Genomic DNA, 21,623 nt, shown 5'->3' on the forward strand with positions numbered 1-21,623 from the left:
GCTGTAAATCGATGAGGCCTAAACAAAGTAATTAGCACCACTAAGCCCGTATTAGCACCACACTTGAGTTGTTTCTGGCTCCGTCCCTGATGGCGTTAGAGCGGGTGTGTCGATCTATGAGTGGATCTAGCATTCTCCGGACTTTGGGTCTGTTTGGTTCTCAGCCACACTTTGCCAAGCCTAACTTTGACAAGTGTGGCATCCACAAAAGTGTGGCTAGGATTTTGGAAGCCACAAAGTGTGGGAAAAGTTGGTAAAAAATTCACTCTATAACAAGTGGACCATATGGATAGTGAAGTGTGGCAGTTCTAAAGTGTGGCAAGAACCAAACATATGCCAAATTGCCAAACTTTGGCTTGGCAAAGTGTGGCTGTGAACTAAACAGGCCATTTGTTTCAGGTTTGGTAGCCAGCGATTCGGAGCAAGTGTTAACAATTTGTGAGAGTTCAAACAAAAATCCTCTTCCCAAGAACACGATTGCCATGCTCTAAATCGATGAGGTCTAAACAAAGACACTGGATTATATGCACCGTTCAGATGTCCTATCGTGCCATCATGTTTTGCATGTGATATGATCACCTAAATAAATAATTTGAAATGATGACTCCTCCAAGATAACCATCAGCTGATGTGTGGCCATTCAAATTGTATAATGGCGGGTAACTGTCAAATGGGAGCACTAAAAATCTAAAAAAGTCAGCAGCTCTTGTGGTATAAAATTCAGATTTCTGGAAAACGCACCTACTATTCCACACCACGTGTTCTGACAACCACGCATTTCTCATATCCTCTGGTTTCATGGCTCAAAGAAAAACACGATATTTTTGCTCCAATTGAGAGAAGCCCTCTTTTTTAAGCTAGAGAAGAAGTGGGGAGCACAGCAACGTGGAGTGGCAGCCATGGCTGGAGCAAAAGTTGAGGATGAGGAAGTTGTTAGTGGGACTGTGAGAAACGCAGCAGCAGCCTTAAGATTATTTTGCACGCTCTAAAAGCGCCTTTTGCTGACCATTAGTACCCATTTCTTCTTCCAGTCCCTCATCGCTCTCTTAAACCACTTGCGAGGGCGTTGATGAGTGTGCCCACAATGGCGCCAACACAGCAAGCACTTGCCGCTGCCGCGACGGCGAAGCCGCACTTCGTCCTGGTCCCTCTACCGGCGCACGGCCACCTCATCCCCATGGTCGACCTTGCGCGCCTCCTGGCGTCCCGCGGCGCGCGCGCGAGCCTCGTCACCACGCCGCTCAACGCCAGGCGGCTGCGCGACGGCGGCGTCGACAAGGAACTCCTCCTTGAGATCGTCGACCTCGCGTTCTCGCCGGCCGACTACGGCCTGCCACCTGACTGCCAGAACACCGACAAGATCGCTGACAACGCCCAGATCCTCCCCTTCTTCCTCGCCCTGCACAAGCTCGCGGCGCCATTCGAGGCCTACTTGCGCGCGCTGGAGCCCCGCCCGAGCTGCATCATCGCCGACTGGTTTAACTCGTGGACGGCCGGCGTCGCCAGAAGCCTCGGCATCCCGCGGCTCTTCTTCCACGGGCCCTCCTGCTTCTTCTCGCTCTGTGACCTCAACGCCGCCGCGCACGGGCTGCACGAGCGGGTAGCCGCCGCCACCGGTGACGACCGGCAGACACACGTCGTGCCCGGGATGCCCGTGCCCGTAAAGGTGAGCAAGGGAAGGGTGCCCGGCTTCCTCACCTCTCCTGGGTGCAAGGAGCTGCGTGAGGAAGCCATGGCGGCCATGCGTGCGTCCGACGGCGTGGTGGTGAACACCTTCTTGGACCTTGAAGACAAGTTCGTCGCGGCCTACGAGGTTGCTCTCGGGAAGCCGGTGTGGACGCTTGGCCCGTTCTGCCTGCACAACCGGGGCACCGAGGACACGGCGTCGCGCGGGGGCGACAAGCCCGGCGTCAGGGAGGGCGCGATCACCGCGTGGCTGGACGAGCAAGCCCCGGACTCCGTCGTGTACGTCAGCTTCGGCAGCGTCGCACGGAAGCTTCCCAGGCAACTGTTCGAGATCGGTCACGGCCTGGAGGGCACCGGGAAGCCGTTTGTCTGGGTCGTGAAGGAGTCGGAGCTGGCCTCGCCGGAGGCTCGGGCATGGCTAGAGGCCCTGGAGGCTCGCACGGCGGGCCGCGGTCTCGTTGTGCGCGGCTGGGCGCCGCAGCTCGCCGTCCTCTCGCACCGCGCCGTTGGGGGGTTCGTCACGCACTGCGGGTGGAACTCGCTGCTGGAGTCCATCGCGCACGGCGTGCCGGTCGTGACGTGGCCGCATTTCGCCGACCAGTTCCTGAACGAGCAGCTGGCCGTGGACGTGCTCGGCGTCGGCCTTCCGATCGGCGTCACGGCGCCAGTGATGGTCCTGGACGACGACGCGCCCGTGCCAGTTCTGCGTGAAGGCATAGCGCGTGCGGTATCGCTGCTCATGGACGGAGGGGAGGAGGCGGAGGAGAGGAGGAGGAAGGCCAAGGCGTACGGCGCGAAAGCTCGCACGGCCATGGAGGAAGGAGGCGATTCGTGCGAAAAACTTAGGCAGCTGATCGAAACCTTCAGGTACGGTACAGAGGCAATGAACATCGGAACACTGTGACCGCCTGAACATTAGTAGTACGAAAATAAGTTTGTACAATTGTACGTAAATCTTTTCATTGCGCTGCACTAGTTTCAAAAATTCATCCGTGCCCGCGTGTAATCATGTCGCTCAGTGTATAGTTATAGTGTTGATCTAGTAAATAGATACTTCGAAAAATTCCAGTGTTCTATGTCAACTAGGAAAATGAGACATAAAGGTTCACCATACATTGTCTGTGTTAAACCTAACGTTCAAATTGGCGGTAGAAAGAAGAACAATTGAAAATCATGATAGGCGTTACTTGGAATTTAAGAAGTATAAATAGAATCGAAAGAAAGAGATATCTTTGTGAAATTCTGGCTGAAAAGAATGTTGATTTTACGGAAATGGTGAATGGAACCTGAGTGCACGCGCACCCATTTACGAAAAGTTCAAACAAATGCTATTTAAAAATTTCCAAAAAATGTGAAGTAAATTTTTGCATGTAGATATTATGTTGATACTTACTCGTGTGTGTTTTCACGGAAAATACCATTGTGTGTGACCTACACAAAAATGACAAAATGCAAATTCCTATTCCTGTGAATAGTACAAATTCATGTTCACTATTCTCATTTGGACATTTTGTTATTTTTATGCAGGCCACACACAATAGTATTTTTTCGTGAAAACTCACACGAGTAAGTATCAACACAATATGTACATGCAAAATTTTATTTCACATTTTTTTGAAACTTTTAAATAGCATTTTTTTGAACTTTTCGTAAATGGGTGCGCGCGCACCCAGGTTCCATTCGTCCGGGTCGGTTGATTTTATTGGTTTACAAGAGACTCAAATCTGATTTTAGTGCTCAGGAACTACCAAAAATTGATTGGGGGCAGCGTTTCATTTGGAAATGGACCGCTTCTAGAAGGTAGAGCAGGTGGGATCCTTGTAGGGGTTAGAAAAGAAACTTTTGAAGTTCATGAACATCAGCCAGGCAGCCACTATGTGTGCTTGTTATTGACTGATGGAATGTTAAAATTCCATTGGAACCATTTTTGTTCTAATTAAAGTAGCTCGAATAGTGGATAGTTTTTTCCTTTCAAAATTTTGTAGTTACTTTTCCTCTTGCACATTAGGGAAGACAAGACCAAATTAATTTACCAAGGATTCTTATTCTTAATTGTTTGTGCATATGGGATAAGACTGAAGGGAAATAATCCTTTTCCCATAATGCCTGATCCAACGATGTCATTGTCAATTTCTTTGTGCATACATCATTCTAAGGATGGTTAAACAGAGGCATGTCTCCATATTAATTCGCTCTCCTTCAAGTACTGCTATTCATCTTCTTCTGGCAACGCATATATTGTTGACCTTATGCAGGGATATCCTTTGTGTTTATCACGTGGCTTTTGTATTCTCCTATTATATTATTTGATTTTTTGTTTGTTGGTTGTGGGTGCTTATCAAGCATTCCTTTCTAACTATGGTTCACATTTTGTACTTAATTATACAAAAATATATATTCATATGTCTTCTTTAGTCCATGCTCGATAATTATCATCTTTTATTTTTATTGTAGTTCCGCAACAACGTGCGGGGTATCATCTAGTTCTACTAATGATGGCTAACTCGACTCGACCCTGTACATCGTTATTGTACAATAAGCTTGTCTACCTTCTTAAGATTCGTAGATATATTCCAGGTTTATATGTACCTCCGGGAGTATCTAAATATATACGACTCTAGATAAATTTGAGAAACTTAATTTTAAAATAGATGAGGTACGATATATTGAAAGGATTGTAACTTACATATTTTATTACTCCACACAATCATATGCCATGCGTCCCTGATCTGGATCGCCGAGAAAAGGACATCACGATCTGCCAGTGGGTACTTGGATCTGACCTGCAACTCATTTTTAGCATATAGTAGTAATAACTTGATGTGAAGTCTGAACATTTGTTAAGTCAGGCAAGCAATTTATCTGACACGCAACTTTGAACAGTAATGATGGAAATGAAAAACTAATGGAAATATTGCTGCCGTTATCAGATTCAGATCCTTAATCTTTCACCTTTTTTTCAGATCATTAGGGGCAAATGGAACACAAATAACATCACCTCCGTAGAACTTTACGAGATGAAGCAGAGAATAAAGAAGGAGAAAATGTGCACACAGTACGTCGCCGCCTTGTTTGTGTCGTGCTCTAGGCCGGAGCGGGGACGGCGGCGCTGCCGTAGCGGCGGACGCGCTCGTCGATCCAGGCGCGCATGTCGGCGAGCACGCGGTCGCGGCTCTCGTCCGGCTCCCCCTGGATGAGCGAGTGGTACATGCCTTCGTACAGGATGAGCGACTTGTCCTCGCTCGGCGCGCGATCGTACAGCATCTTGGACCCCTCCGGCGCGGCGACCCCGTCGTCGGTGCCGTGCAGCGCCAGGAACGGCACCGTCACCTCCCCGAAGCTCTCCTGGAGCAGTTCCGTGATGCGGGCCAGCTCCCGCATGGTGCCCACCCGCGGCGCGCCGCAATACCGCCTCGGGTTGGACGCGATGACCTTGAGCTTCTCCGGGTCCCGGATCGCCTTGACCACCATCCTCTTGTCCGGGAGCACGGCCCAGGTGTCGGCGAACCCAAGGAGGAGGCCGTAGAGGAACAGCCGCAGGCGGGACGGGTACATCTTCTCCGGAATGAGGAACAGCGGCCCGGAGAAGATGATCCCCGTCCACCCGGCGTCCGGCGGGGAGCGGAGGTACATGAGCAGGGTAGCGGCGCCTCCCATGGACTCGCCGAGGAGGAAGGCCGGGAGCGGCGCGTACGCGGTGGTCTTCCGGACGGAGAGGAAGAAGGACATGGACGCCCTGGCGACGGACTCCATGTCGCCGAGGTAGCCGTGGACGCCGTCGGAGCGGCCGTGGCCGAGGAGGTCGGCGCAGTACACGGCATACCCCCACTGCGCGTAGCTGATGGCGATGTACTGGAAGAGCCAGGAGGTGTCGGAGCCGTATCCGTGCGTCATGAACACGACGGCCTTCACGTCGCCGTCGTGCGCGGCGGAGAGCGGGTGGAAGGAGTGTGTGAAGAGGCGGCCGCAGGGGGACTGGTAGTAGGACTCGGTGTGGCGCAGCCCCAGCGAGGCGTAGTGCTCGTCAGGCTCCGGGGAGTCGCCCCAGAAGTACTTTGTCGCCGGGGGTGGCGCTCTGGGTGGCGCCATCGCGGCGGTCGAAGACTACGGCGTGTTAGAAAGGATCGAGTTGCGAAAATCGAGATGCGATGAACGTCTTTATGCTAGCTGCCGGTGAGCCGGGTGACGGCATAGGCATACGCCGGCCTCCTGTGGGGCGGTTGGGGTCAGAGCCCATGCCCTAGACCGTCGTCGGTGACGATATTGGGCCATGGCGTATTGCGGTATTGGCTGGCGGGGATAATTCAATAATGGACAGCACTACGCAGCGGCGCCGCACAAATGCATAGTCCGTGCGGCGGATTCTTTTGGCCCCACCATGTGAGGTTTGAGCGGGCGTCCATATTTTTCTTTGCGTGTGGTGCCTCGTTGGCAGTATCTAGCGCTGACGTTCTCGACACGGCTACATAAAAAAATGCAATGACTGTGGCTGGCCATGCAGACAAACCGAAGCCACCTTTTTCTTTGCCCCGCCACCATCGACAGGTTAAAATGCATATAGAACCTGTCTCATGGTGGGGAATTCTAAAATATGATAAGGGAGAGAAAAATGATCACTAAACACAAGTACTTCTTGCACTTGCCCTGAAATAACCTAATACACTTGCTACCAGGTTTGCTAGATTAACTATACATGATTGCCAGATTACTTCCACTTGGCTACCAGGTTTTAACTAAAGTAAAAAAACACCAGGAGAAAAACACCATCCGGCGCTAATTACCAGATTTCATCACATGATTACCAGATTATCAAAACTATTTCAGAGTGTCATCCCAAATTCCCCATACAAAATTTTAGTCACCAGATTACTCCGCAATATTCAGGAGATTAATACTACAACAGCTGCCAGATTAATTGGTTACGGCTATCATGTCATCACATGAGTAGTACGATAAAAAAAGCCAACAATCACAATTATCAGATTAATTATTCATGATCATCAGGTTATTACAATAATAACTACCAGATTAAAATCACCTAATTGCGAAATTTCCCAGGCGAGGAGAACTGCGGCGGCGGAACCTCCCTAGTGGGTGCTCGGCGTCGCGGAGCAGCCTCCCTTGTTGCGTACTGTTCGGCAGCCTCGCGGGCGTGCTCGTCGTCGATGCCTTGCTTGCCGCTGCATGCTCGTCCGCCTCCTCCTCGCGCCCGTAAACAGCGAGATCGCCGCGCGTGCTCGTCGTCGGTGCCCTCCTTGCCGATGCATGCTCGTCCGCCTCCTCCTCGCGCTCGTCAACGGCGAGCTCGCCGGCGTGCTCGTCGTCGGTGCCCTGCTCTACGAGGCATGCTCGTCCGCCCCCTCCTTGCGCCCGTCAACGGCGAGCTCGCCGGCGTGCTCGTCGTCGGTGTCCTGCTCGCCGCTGCATGGTCGTCCGCCTCCTCCTCGCGCCCGTCAACGGCGGCTTGGCGGAGCCATCCATGCGTCACGCGCGCTGATCCTCCTCGAGCTTGTCGGTGGAAGCAAAACCTCCCAAGACGAGCCACCTTCCAGCGGTCGCCGGCGACGGCCTGATGAAGCCCTCACCGCGGCGCACCTCGTCCTCGCGCTCATCAACGGTGGCCTAGCAGAGTCCCCCGGCGACGCGCCTTCTCCATGTGCTCCAGGTGGGGCGCTCCGAGGCCTCTCCGGCGCGGTGGTCCGGCAAATCTCCGGCGCGGCGCTCCAACGCCTCTCCGACGCGGTGGTACGACGAATCTCCGGCGCGGCGCTCCGGCGACTCTCTTGTGCGGTGCTCTTCTGTGTGTGGCCTGAGAGGGAGAGATAAAGTTGTGTGGCTGAAAGAAAGTAGGGAAGAGATAAGGTGCTGACATTGCGGTTCCTATAGGGGGCCGATGCTGTTTCAACAATCGTGGCGCTGCCGCCGCACACGGAAAGAATCGTGCGGCGCTTCCCCGTATCATTTCCCTTCAATAATTGGTTGGCGGGGATGGCTTGAACAGTGATCAGCTAGAATAGGTGGGGACGAGGAGCCGGGTTTAGTGCTGAACTGCGACGTGCGAGTGGCTACCACGACTCAAAATACCACATCACTAGACTATAAAGACGCGCTTTACCGCGTCTGTCCATCTTAAGAAAAGAATAAGTAAAATGTTCAAAAAAAAAAAAGAATAAGTGAACATAAATACTTGAACCTAGGGTGTTAAGTTGGGATCCCGGTGAGATTTCAAGTATAGTGTATTTTGCCAATTCTAATTTAAACTTTGATGTCAAAATTTACACTAGAAAAGCAGAATGCACTACAAGTGAGACTTAGGTAGGATACCAATTGACACCCTACTTGAACCATACTCATGTGCTTATTATGAAAGTTAACAAACATCTAAATAAACTTCTATAAATCCTTCATATTTTTGTTAAACATGAGCTTTCATGATAAGGTTTTTTATCTTTCAGGAGATTCTGATTGATCTCAGGTATATGGTACTCTTGCCGATGTTGATTAACCACTTCAACGGTTGCGCGCGTGCACGCAACCTTAGTATTGCAGCTCAAATTAAAATTATGAAAGAACCTTCGTTGGTATTTACAGGTCCATGGTTTATTATCTATTTTTGGTTGCCTTCAGGAAAGTACAAGATTGTGTCCGTGAAGAAAGAGTTTAAAGACCTCGAAGATTTGCTACTATTTTTTATTTTGTGTCATTAGCGATAACTCGTGTATCTCTACCATGTACTATTTATTACTATAAATATATGTGGTATTGATTGTCAAAAATGCATTTCCTCATAAATAATAAAACATAGAATTATATAAGCTAAAATCCAAATATTAGATCTCCATGATAAAAAAATCTGAAAATGGAAGGGAAATTTTTGTATCAGTTAAGGAGGCAGCGCTCTTTGTGCCACTATGTGTTAGAATGAAGCCGGGGATCATGATCAGTATATGTCAATAGCACCCAGACATCAACCCGGGCAAATTTCCCTTTGATCAAACATAGATAAAATCATCATGTTTACCAAAAATTCTAACAATAAACCAAACGCGTTTATAGTGACAAAATATAGTTGGAGAGCTCAGCAGCTACTTTCCTATCAGCTCGAGGCATAAACTCCCAAAGATACGTATGGATTCACATGTAGAATAGACTTTCAAATTCCATCAAACCAATAAATTACTGGCTGTAATTATTCTCCATAGGCCAGAAATATACCTCCCGTAACCACCATATCCATCTTCAGATAGAACATCTTGGGCCGTACTGCATGGCAGAGAGAACAATGTGGGAAATAAAGAAGCTTGAGAATGTCATCACAAAATTTGGTGTGTTAATGTTACAATTCTGGTATGATACTCCTATTAATGTGAGCCATTGGCCTCCTTTCGATGTATCTCCTACTACTCGATTGATGAGTTTTTTTCAAAATCATGTTACACTCATAAAGGTCATCACGATTCATGCTTCAAAAATAGGCCTCGCTTTACTATGTATAGGCACTTGAAAGCACTGCTTTTTCAAGCGAACCACAGTAGAACCCGATTTCAGTTATGAAGCATAACGCAAAAGGCAACAAAAGGCATCCGGGTGCAAGGATAGAAGGAAACCGCCGCATACAGCTAGCGTTAGAAGAGCTTGACTTGGAGAAGTTCTGGAACCAAAATACGAACTAGGGGTATTAAGAACAAAATCAATAAAGTGGTCCCCAAAATGAACAAACTAGGAGACTGCAAACATAGGTCTGGGAGTTTCTAGGAACATATCAGCATCACTCCACAGCATCGCCCTCAACACGAGCTTCAGGCATTGTCAATATGTGTCTGATCATCATCAACATGATGCAAGATGGATGAATGAGCACTCAGTAAACCAAGATTGGGTGAGGGGGGATTTGCTTCATATGCCGACATGGCCACATCAACCAAATTTTCAACACCCCTTCTTAGAGAATCTTGATATGCAATGTCATTTGAACCTGTCAAATATTTCATAAACACAACAGAACAACATATTATATCAATAGGAGATTTGATTAACTTGACATCAAGACATGACTTGTTGCACAGTTTTCAAATTGCCAAGTTTCCAAATCTAGATGTTGCGCCTGACAGGAAGAAACTGGGGGAACCACCAGAAAAATTGGGAGAAGAAAGCATGTTTATTTGTAGCACCAATAGTCCTCACAACATAGCTCCAAATATATTTGGGAGTCGAACAAGTAAAGAAAAGATGGTGAATATAGTCTCTTCTTCTTTACAGAATTGGCACTTTGCATGTCCCACCCATTTCTTTTTTTTTTGTCACATTGTCTTTAGTAGCTATAGCATTGTGCCATATAAATCAGAGCCAAACCTTAATTTTTAAGGAAATTTTTGCTTTCCACGAATGATTAAAGGATCTATCAATAATTTTGCTACACAGTTGTTTGTAGACGGTTTAACACAAGAATGTCTGGTTGGGAAGAGAGGGTAATGAAACATAGAATTCTGTGCAAACCTCTCATCTGATCTTGCAAGTCGATGGGTAACCATCTCCTAAAAGTAAATCTTCGACCATTTCTTACGACAGCAACAAGAAACAGTTAGGTCTTGCTCATTACAGATCTCAAAGAGACATGGGTTTTTTCTTCTAAAGGAGCAAAACTACAACATGTATCACCCCATAAGTGGGTTCTAGTCCCATCACCAATCTGCATTTTCCTCCCACTAAGATAAATGTTCTTAATATAAAGCATATCAGATCACAAGGAAGAATCTTTTTATTTATGGATGGCTCAGAAGGAGGAGGAATTGGACAAGTATTTCCTCCACATAAAATCTTTCCATGGTCCTTTATCTTTTTCAAGCATCAACCACCATTTGGATATGAAACTAATATTAAATTTTTGTTAGATTTTTCATCCCTAACTCTCCTTTGCTTCTGGATTTACATACATGTTTCCAACCGACTAAGTGACATCTCTGTTTTCCCTCTATTGCGAGCCTACAGAAATCCACTAAATTGTTTCCCAATCCTTCAATATTTATTGTGTGAATCAGTCTCAAGGACATCATGTAAACATCATTGTTAGATAGACAGACATCAAATTTTGTCACCATGCCACCAATAGACATAGTGGTACCCATCTAGCCTTCCATTCGATTTTTTTCTTCAACAAATGTCATCTCAGCCACAGTTGTTCTTTTAGCACTCACTAGAGTCCCCATATATCTCATAGGCCATTTTCCAATTTGGCAGTTAAACAGTTCAACATACATCTGTAATTTTTTCTCAGGTTGAATCAAGAGCACTTCACTTTTCTCAAAGTTGATTTTTCAGGCCAAACATGGATTCAAACATACACAACAGTAATTTCAAGTTCATAACACTATCCAGATCATCCTGGATAAAGAGGATTGTATCATCTGCATACTGTAGAATAGAGATCCCCCCACATCAATCAAAATGCCAGGCCTCTGATTAAACCACCCTGCTGTGCATTCTGGACCATTTTAGACAAAAATTTAATTTCCATGTTGAACAACAAAGGAGCAAAAGGGTCACCATGTCTCACCCCTTTGAAGCTGCGAAAATATGGGCCCACACTATCATTAATTTTAACACTCAAAGTGCCATCAAAGAGAACATTTTTTATCCATGCTAGTCAGTTGTGGCTAAAACCTTTCTACCTATGGCAATCAAACAAAAAGTCCCTGATAACTTCGTCATATGCTTATTTAAAGTCAATTTTCAAGATCACACCTTATTGTTTCTTGTATTTGGTTTCTTTGAGGATTTTGTGCAGCAGCATCACTTCATCAGCTATGAATCTCCCCTTAATGAATTCATACTAGCAACCATTAATGAGCCTGTTGCATTACTCAGAGCCTTTGTAGCAATTTTGAACAACACTTGAAGCAAGCATATATGTCTGAACTTTTGAACTTCTGAAGCATCTTCACTTCTTGGAAGCAAACTTAATTAAAAGCACTGTAACATCTACATGTGCACTTATGCATCAATAACCAATGCTTCATGTCTCAAAATTTTCCTCACGAGTGCTTAGTTTTATCGAAATAAAGGTGCAACCTGTAGGAAATTGGTATGAAAAAAATTAAAAATTATTTTGATAATCCCAACATTAGCACAAACCGAGGAAAAAACAGAAGAAAGGTAAGTGGGTAAATAGCTCGCAGTTCTATTTGATCTGGTTTCATCTATTTTGTTGGCAGATATCAACTCAATGGTGTAAACAGCATTGTGTACATTTCTGTCTCCTTAAACCATGCAAACAAAATAGCATAGCCGTGAAAGATTAAAGGAAAATTTCAAAAAAGTACACATTCATTAACTTTGAGCTCGCCAACGTTAGCGTATTGGCCACTTTCTCCATAAGTTCAACCATTTCCTTAGAGCTCTGTGCTGCTTGCTCCGCGATGAGCTCGGACATGCGCACCTTCTTCTTCTTTTTTTAGATAAAAGGCCATATGTCCGAGGTTAAATTAATAACGCCTGTAGCGGCGAAACAAGTACAAGATGTTGAATCCAACTAACAAGGTAGCACTACACACACACGTACACACAAAACAAGGGCCACCCGGATAGCTACAGCCAGAAAATGCAAATAGTCGGCTCGACTATTAAAGTCTACAAAGAGGAAGAGCAAACGCAGGGCGGGATACGTTGTCAAATCGGTGCTCACCCTAGCACGGGTAAACCGACAACAACCGCAACCAACGAGACAACACCACCATCGCAGACGCCACCAGAGGCCAGGCACCACCAGGAATTGACCAATAGAGCTCACAAACTGGCGAGTAACACCAAGGGAGCGCTCCATGAGAAACATCGCGGGTTCAGAACACGCAGAAAGCTTTGCCAAGAAGGGAAGACAAAGGACCTCCGCCACAAAAACAACAGAGAGTTGCACGACATGGGAACTCCAACGTGGCATCTTCAAGAAGATCATGACGTAGAACCGTCGCTGCCACCCGATTCAGGGATATTAGGTTTTCACATGGAGTATGCGGAGAGGTTAAGTGCCTCCACAGTGACGCCTTCAAGAAGGGAACAATGTCCGCAGACGCCGCCGTCATGGCCCAAAGGGAAATGATTTCCACCGGCGAAAGCACTTTGTCATCCTCATAGGGTAGCGACAGTCGCCAAAGCAACCGCCATACCGCTGCCACACCATGTGGATCCCCGGTACCACGCTGCCCGTACGGCAAAGGACATCGGCCAACACCAGAGCCCATGGCACGCCCGCCACCCCACCGGACTCCCACCGTCCAGGGCCGCCACCCCGGATTCCCAACTCTGAGTAGTGCCAAACTAACAGACACAAGGGATACCACTGAGAAGACATAGTATTCCAACGAAGAGCAAGCCGGATCACCGCACCACCATAGCCCCACGGGAAGAACACCGCCGTCCGGAATTTGGGGAGGAGAAGAAAGGGCTTGAAATAGGTGCATGGCCCCTGCCGTGACCCGACTCGAGGCGGCCAAGATCTCGATTAGTACCACCCGCACCTCGCCTGGTCTCCATGCGACGAGCCAGTTGGACGCCATTGCTGGCTGCGCACTGCCACGCCGGGCTTCACCCGCGAATCCCACATCCACTACCAGCCCGCCGCGCTTCAAGCTCACGCCGCCCGTCGCTGAAACTGCTCCCGGGAGCCAATGCCGCCACGAGCGCGACGGTACCGCATAGTCGCCAATCCACCGCATTGTCGCGCCGCCACACCCTACCCACACAGAGCTGTCACCTACCGTGAAGACCCGCGTCGTCGCGACCGCACGAGGGAGTAGGGGGGCCATCGCTGCTAGTGCCACCTGCGCTTTGCCCGATGACTTCCTCTAGGGACGTCGAGGAGGAGGGGGATGGCTCTGGAGGGGCTAGAGGGGGCAACGCCAGTGTGGTGACCCTGCATACCACTGCATGTTGTAGTATGCCAGTCGTTGATATAACATTCACGAAGTACCATTCCGCAAATATTACATCCCTCAGAGTAGTACAACAGAACATAGCAGGTCCATAACTCATTCATTTATTATTACAAGCATATTACACATATCGTCTCGGAGCTCCTCTTGGGTCCTAAGAGGAATACTCCTGGGTTCGAGGTGAACCCAACTTAGCTTACAATATAGAAGTCTCATTAAGTCATACATTTATTCTCGAGAAGCTAAGTATTAAGAGTTCGGGCTGCTCGGCTACTACTACTACTACTCGATGCTTCTAGGCTTGATCTCCTCCGGAAGCCTCCCCGGTTCCGTAGACTATGAGGTAGTCTACGCCTTCAATACCTCCAGAGAGGTCTGGTTCTTCATAGCCGATGATCTCGGCTCCTTCAGGGTTGTCGTAGTCCTCCTCCAGATGATTCAGACAATCTAAGCAAGGGATTTAAGAGTGGGATGAGTACGAGCCTACTCAACAAGTTCATTATAGATAAGAGGTGTTTAATGCACTAGCTACGATATTAGACCAGAAAGTCTAATACCAATGCAAGTTTTGATAAACATTTCTTCAAGAGATTGCTTTTATTTCAAAGAGCTATGTCCGTCAGCCTTCACCGGTTTACTAGAACTTCATGGAGCTCCTTTCCGGCCGCGTTCGTAGTTCCATATCCCGGAACAGGGAGTGACAGGTCACGGTTCTTTACACTCTGCAGAGGTGTGTGATACGTCCAAAACGTATCTACTTTCCCGAACACTTTTGCTATTGTTTTGCCTCTAATTTGTGTATTTTGGATGCAACTAACACGGACTAACACTGTTTTCAGCAGAACTGCTCTGGTGTCTCGTTTTTGTGCAGAAATCCAACTTTCAGGAAAATCCTCGGAATTTATGTAGAAGGCCCTATTTTCCCAGAATACTGACGGAGCCAGAAGGACAAATCAGGTGGAGGCCCGAGGGCCCCACACCATAGGGCGGCGCGGCCCAGGGGGGGCCCGCGCGGCCATGTGGTGTGGCCCCCTCGGCCGGCCTCCGACGCCCTCCTTCGGACTATATATTGCCTTCGACCTAAAAACGCACGGGGAGAAGTCGAAGTCACCAGAAAGCCTCCAGAACGCCACCACATCGCGAAACTCCGCCTCGGGTGCCAGAAGTCTCCGTTCTGGCACTCCGCCGGGACAGGGAATTGGAGGAGATCATCGCCATCATCACCACCGACGCCTCTACATCAACCAGCCATGCTTCCCCCATCCATGTGTGAGTAATTCCCCCGCTGTAGGCCGAAGGGGATGGTAGGGATTGGATGAGATTGGTCATGTAATAGCATAAGATTGTTAGGGCATAGTGCCTAGTGTCCGTAATTGGTACTTTGATGATATTGTTGCAACTTGCTATGCTTAATGCTTGTCACTAGGGCCCGAGTGCCATGATCTCAGATCTGAACATGTTATTGTTTCATCAAGATATTCATTGTTTATGGTCTTACCTGCAAGTTGTATACACATGTCGCTGTCCGGAACCAATGGCCCCGAAGTGACAAGAATTGAGACAACCGGAGGGGATGGTAGTGATGTGAGGATCACATGTGTTCACGGAGTGTTAATGCTTTGCTCCGGTACTCTATTAAAATGAGTATCTTAATATCCAGTAGATTCCCTTGAGGCCCGGCTGCCACCGGCTGGTAGGACAAAAGATGTTGTGCAAGTTTCTCATTGCGAACACGTACGACTATAATTGGAACAGATGCCTATTGATTGCTTTGTACTTGGACACCGTTTTATTATTATCTGCAAATGCCCTGCTATGATTGTTACATGAGTTTCTCTCATCCATGCAACGCCCGTCATCTGTCCCCGTGCCTACAGTATTTTAATCCTACTGTTTACTATAATCACTACTTCTGTCTCTGTTACTCTGCTGCTGTTATTTCACTACTGCTACTGCTATAAAACTGTTACTACTGATAAACTCTTGCGAGCAAGTCTGTTTCCAGGTGCAGCTGAATTGACAACTCCGCTGTTAAGGCTTCCAAGTGTTCTTTGTCTCCCCTTGTGTCGAATCAATAAATTTGTCGGGGGGAAGACCCCGGATAGGGCAATCGACGCGGAGCAGCCGGCTGGCCGCTGGCCGGCTCGCGGCAAAGGCCGGCTGAGGAGCAGCCGGCTGGCGCCGTGGCCGGCTGGTCCGGAAGCCGGCTGGCTCTAGGTCCTAGTCGGCCTGGCTACGGCCACCAATGCTGTAGCTGGGCCGGCTTCTACAAGCCATATCCGACTGGGGTTTGTACCTCAGACCGACTCGAGGCTGGCGAGTCTTGCACTGGAAGGAACCGGGTTGGTGGTCCGGGTTCCTAAAGTCCACGCTGACTCCATCTTCCGTAAAGCGCGGGGCACTGTGGAGCAATAGTGCCACGCGCCGGACAGGCCGTCGGAGCTTACGACAATCCGTGCGCTACGGTGGCCGACGGCGACAGGGACACCTCCTCTCCATACCGCTGACCGCAGGCGACCGGATGGGACAGGCCACGATGCCTCAATGGCTCCTGACGTCACCGCCTCGGGAAGGAGCGGAAGCCGGAGCCGGCCAAGCCGGCCAGTAAACTATAGGGTCTTATATGTAAAGTGCCGGCGCCTATATAAGCCGCACTACCCCCTCTCGTGCAGGGGATCGATCATTTTTGCTTCCTCCCACCTACAGAGCTGCCCTGTGAGAGAGACCATCGTCTCCCTTAGCCTCTCAGGAGCAGCCGGACACAGCTCTAGGAGCACCGTTGTATTGTGTGATCATCATATACACTCATAGCAGGAGTAGAGGTTTTACCTCCATCGGAGGGCCTCGAACCTGGGTACATCGCCGTGTCGCTCGTGCCCATACCCGCATCCGGATACCGCCGTGAGATCCCTCAGGAACCACTTCGATTAGCCACCCTATGGCATATGCCGTGACGATACCGCGACATTTGGCGCCCACCGTGGGGCCTTCAGCATCCTCGGCCGGTGTCTTCATCCGGACGGTCCTCACCATCACCACCGGGGAGCGAGTCGCTTGGCTTGATACGGAGATTCGGCTCCCTCGACTGCGTCAGCGACAACGCTGGCTGCTTCGCTGACCGGCCCTTCCCAGCCGGCGGCAGCGTCATCTCCTTCGGCGGCCACGACGTCTACGTCGTCACCGTCGCGCCACCGCGCTACCCGCGGCAGGTGCTGCGCTGCGCTAGCCCTCCTCCGCGAGCCGGCAGCAGCGCTCCCGCCAGCCCCGCCGTCGTGCAAGTCATGATGGCTGGCGAGGAGCCCCGTCAGAACCCGCGCACCCGTGGCCCCGGCCTCGGAGCGCAACATCGACCCCAACGCCTCCGGCTCAGGCGCCAGGCCGCCACCGCCACCGTCCCGGCTGGACGAAGTCCGGGCAAAGCCGAGCACGCCGCTCACGCACGGCGGAAACCCCACCGCTATCGAGGCGGATTTGGAGGCGCACCGCCAGCTCCTCCTCAAGCAAACCGAAGAGCGGCTGCTGCTAAGCGCCGGATGGAGATCACCCAGCGCGAGTACAACCGCGCCCACGGCCTCACTCCAGGCGGCGACGAGCCAAGCCGAGCCGGTCACGTCCGCCGCAGGGGCCGCGACCTTGGCGCCGAGATCGCCCGCGACGGCGCTCCTTCGCCGGCTCCATCCGCAGAGCTGCCCGTCTACAACACCCCCGACAAGAACATGCGCGCGGCAGAAGCCGCCGCAGAAGAGCTGAACCGCCTTGAAGGCGAAGAGTTACGCCGCCAGACCAAGCGGGTGACTGAGCTGCTCAACGCAGCCAACAAGCAGATCGCCGACCCCAGGTATGTCAATGCCCCCAGAGCTTCTCACGCTCGTGGCGCCGCAGGCAACGACAGGGAAGGAGCCAGGGACACGGCCGAGTCCGCCTCCCCAGCACCAAGCCGGCGCCATGATTCCCGGGCCACGCACGCAAGTTCGGGCCGGCCGAGCCACCAGCCGAGCGGCAGCAGCCGCAGCCGGCCTCCACCAAGCCGATACCAGGAGCAAGACTCCGAGCCCCGCCGCCAGCACCGGCCGGCTCCAGAAGCAGCCGGCACACGCCAGCCGGCACGTTCCCGGCTGGGCCCCCGCATCGAGCCCACCGACGCCAGAGACCGCCTCGACCGGCTGGTCGAATCCCGCATCGCGGAAGAGGAGGCGCCGGCTTGCCCCAAGTGCTTCGGGCCCCGCATCGCCAACGAGCCCGTGCTCGACGGCTTCCAGCTCCCCCGCGACACGCCCAAGTACGACGGCACCGCCAAGCCGGAGGACTGGCTGCTGGACTATTCCACCGCAGTCGGCATCTCGCGGGGCAACAAGCGGTGGGCGGTACGCTACTCCCCACGATGCTAGTCGGCTCCGCCCGCACCTGGCTCAACAACCTGCCAGCCGGCAGCATTAACGGCTGGCTGGATTTCGAAGAGGCCTTCGTCGGCAACTTCACCGGCACCTACCGCCGGCCGGGTCGCCTCAGCAGGCTGGAGATGTGCAAGCGGGCCCGGACGAGACGGATCGCGCGTACTGACGCGCTGGTGCAAGATGCGCAACTCTGCGAGGGCATGCACGAGATCCAGGCCATCGGCTTCTTCATGGGAGGCTGCCGGCCAAACACCATCTTTGTGGCACAAGCTGCGCCGCGGTGACCCCAAGTCGATGGCCGCCTTGATGGCCATCGCGGACAAATACGCGCTGGCTGAAGAAGCCGGCAAGGCGCCCGGCTGACCAGCACCGGCTCCCTCCAAGCGGGACCATCACAAGTCGGCTGAGCACAAGCCGGCAGACGGCGCCTCTCATGGCAGCCGGCGGGATAACTACCGCGGCAAGCGTCACAGCGACCAGCCGGACCGCCGGTACGGCTCCGCCCACGTAGCCGCCGTGGCAGACAACGCGGCAGGCGGCAGCCGCCGCCGGAAGCAAGACCGGCAGTGGAAGCCGAAGTACACCTTTGAGCAGATGCTCGACTCGCCGTGCAAGTACCACAGCGGCAAGAACCCCTCCAACCACCTCACCCGCGACTGCCACTTCATGAAGCGGCTGACAAGCGGTGAACCCCTCCCGCCTCCCCCGCCCCACCGGTGGCGGGCCGGGTGGCCAAGCCGGCGCGGAGAACGCCAACCTCGAGCACCACGAGGCTAACCAAGTGCACCATGGCGGCCGATATCTGGCCGAAGACGCCACCTACATCATCTTCACCTCCGAGCCCGAGGACAGGACGAGCCAAGAGCGCCGTTCCCTTGAGGTCAACGCGGTCATACCGCCGGTCCCCCAGTACCTAAACTGGTCAGAGCAGGCCATCACCTTTGATCGCCGCGATACACCGGCTGTCTGCCGGGCCGGGCAGCTACGCCATGGTCCTCGACCCCACCATCGGCACAACCCGGCGCAGCGTGCGTTTTTCGCGTGTCCTCATCGACGGCGGCAGCAGCATCAACATCCTCTACCGCGACACCGCCCGCAAGCTGGGCATCCAGGAGGCCGAGTTGCGCCCCACCCCCACCGTTTTCCATGGCATCGTGCCAGGCCATTGCTGCCAGCCGATCGGCCGGATCACGCTGGAGGTGATGTTCGGGAAGCCGGACCACTTCCGCACCGAGAGAATCGAGTTCGAGGTGGTGGACCTCGTGAGTCCCTACCACGCGCTCCTGGGCAGGCCCGCCCGGACCAAGTACATGCCGGTGCCCTACTATGGGTACTGAAGATGAAGCTGCATGGCCCCAAGGGGGTCATCACCGTAGCCGGCGACTATCGCCGCCTCCATGGACTGCGCCACGCGAGCTCCAAGATGGCCCAAGACGCTGGTCATCGCCACCGAGAAGCAGCTCATCCACGACGCCGTCGCCTCGCCAAAGCCGCGCAGAGACGGACATGCCGGCTGCGGGCAACCCGGCTGGGACGACTCACTTCCAGCCGGCCGACAACACCAAGAAGATCCTGCTGGACCCGGCGCAGCCGGACAAGTTCGTCACCATCGGTGCCGGCTTGAGCAAGAAATAGGAAAGCGAGCTCACCAGCTTCCTCCGTGAGAATCGGGACATCTTCGCATGGACTCCAAGAGACATGCCGGGTGTGCCGAGGGAGTTGGCTGAGCACCACCTCCACGTCCGGCCTGAAGCCAAGCCGGTGAAGCAGCCTCTCAGGCGCTTCGCCGAAGAACGAAGGAAGGCCATCGGTGAAGAAATCGCCCGGCTCCTAGCTGCCGGCTTCATCATGGAAGTGCTGCACCCGGACTGGTTGGCGAACCCGGTCCTGGTCTTGAAGAAGAACGGCTCCTGGCGCATGTGTATCGACTACACCAGCCTGAACAAGGCGTGCCCGAAGGACCCCTTCTCCCTGCCGCGCATAGATCAAGTTATAGACTCGACTGCCGGCTGTGAGCTGTTGTCTTTCCTAGATGCCTATTCAGGCTACCACCAGATTCCTTTGAATCCGGATGATCAAATAAAGACTTCGTTCATTACCCCTTATGGGGCTTACTGCTACACGACTATGCCGTTCGGCTTGAAAAGAGCCGGCGCCACCTTCCAAAGGTGCATGCAAAAATGCTTGCGGGATCAAATCGGCGAAACGTTCACGCATATGTGGATGATGTCGTCGTAAAGACCAAGGAGACGACTACCCTCCTTGATGACCTGAGAGGAACCTTCACCAATCTGAGAAGATTCCGGATGAAGCTCAACCCGGCCAAGTGCACATTCGGCGTGCCGTCTGGCCAGCTCCTTGGCTACCTCGTCTCTCAGCGAGGGATCGAAGCCAACCCGGACAAGATCAGTGCCCTGGAGAAGATGGAACTGCCGCAGTGCCTCAAGGACGTCCAGAAATTTGCTGGCTGCCTGGCTTCCTTGAGCCGCTTCGTCAGCCGGCTGGGGGAGAAGGCACTGCCCCTGTATCAATTAATGAAGAAGGCGGACAAATTCGTCTGGTCACCGCAGGCGGATGAGGCTTTCCGTGACTTGAAGCGCGTGCTTTCAACCGCGCCAATCCTTGCAACACCGGCTTCAATGGAGCCGATGCTGTTGTACATCGCAGCCACCAACCGAGTGGTTAGCGTTGTCCTGGTGGTGGAGCGCAAAGAAGCCGGCAGGGAGCAGCTGGTCCAACGCCCAGTCTACTACCTTAGCGAAGTGCTCTCCCAGTCGAAGCAAAACTACCCCCACTACCAGAAGGTCACCTACGGCGTCTACATGGCAGCCAAGAAGCTGAAGCACTACTTCCAAGAGCACCCCATCAAGGTGGTTGCCACAGCGCCCTTGGCGGAAATCATAGGCAGCAAGGATGCCAACGGCCGGGTTGCCAAGTGGGCCCTGGAGCTAGCCGCCCACACCATCCTCTACGAGCCACGCACAGCCATCAAGTCGCAGATCCTCGCGGACTTCTTCGTCGACTGGGCTGAGATGCAGTACCTGCCGCCTGTGCCGGATTCCACACATTGGAAGATGCACTTCAACGGCTCGAAGATGCGCAACGGTTTGGGAGCCGGCATCGTCATCACCTCTCCCAAGGGAGACCGGCTGGACTACGTCCTGCAGATCCACTTCGCCGCATCCAACAATGTGGCGGAGTATGAAGCGCTCATTCATGGGCTGAAGCTGGCCAAGGAGATTGGCGTGCGTCGCATACTTTGCTTCGGCGACTCCGACTTGGTCATACAGCAAGCATCTGGCGACTGGGACGCGAAGGACGCCAACATGGCCTCATACCGCTTCCATGTCCAGCAGTTATCCGGCTTCTTCGACGGCTGCGAATTCCACCACGTGCCACGGGCAAACAACGAGGCGGCTGACGCCTTGTCCAAGATTGGCTCAACCCGGCAAGCCATTCCGCCGGGTGTCGCCTTGGCGGTCCTCAAGAAGCCGTCCATCATACCGTCACCGGACTCGGATTCAATATTCGTGCCGGCTGACCCGGGGGCTGCTCAGCCAAACCCGGGGCTTCATCGCCCAAGTCGGGGGCTAACAAGCCGAACCCGCCGGCTACCACG

General features: G+C 52.1%; 2 protein-coding genes across 2 annotated transcripts; one reads left to right on the top strand and one right to left on the bottom strand.

Moving 5' to 3' along the window:
• The first annotated feature begins 781 nt into the window (after positions 1-781).
• On the top strand, positions 782-2,799 carry LOC127307682 (UDP-glycosyltransferase 73E1). The gene is made up of 2 exons (XM_051338434.2): positions 782-944; positions 1,032-2,799. Exon 2 carries the CDS (start codon positions 1,070-1,072, stop codon positions 2,588-2,590), a length of 1,521 nt encoding a protein of 506 aa, XP_051194394.1. The 5' UTR covers positions 782-944; positions 1,032-1,069; the 3' UTR covers positions 2,591-2,799.
• A 1,790-nt stretch (positions 2,800-4,589) lies between these two features.
• LOC127307685 (caffeoylshikimate esterase-like) lies at positions 4,590-5,935 on the bottom strand. Its single transcript, XM_051338437.2, has one exon. It carries the CDS (start codon positions 5,773-5,775, stop codon positions 4,771-4,773), a length of 1,005 nt encoding a protein of 334 aa, XP_051194397.1. The 5' UTR covers positions 5,776-5,935; the 3' UTR covers positions 4,590-4,770.
• Between the last annotated feature and the right edge of the window lie 15,688 nt (positions 5,936-21,623).

This window comes from Lolium perenne, chromosome 6 (genome assembly GCF_019359855.2).
Source record: "Lolium perenne isolate Kyuss_39 chromosome 6, Kyuss_2.0, whole genome shotgun sequence".
In the NCBI taxonomy this organism is placed as follows: domain Eukaryota; kingdom Viridiplantae; phylum Streptophyta; class Magnoliopsida; order Poales; family Poaceae; genus Lolium; species Lolium perenne.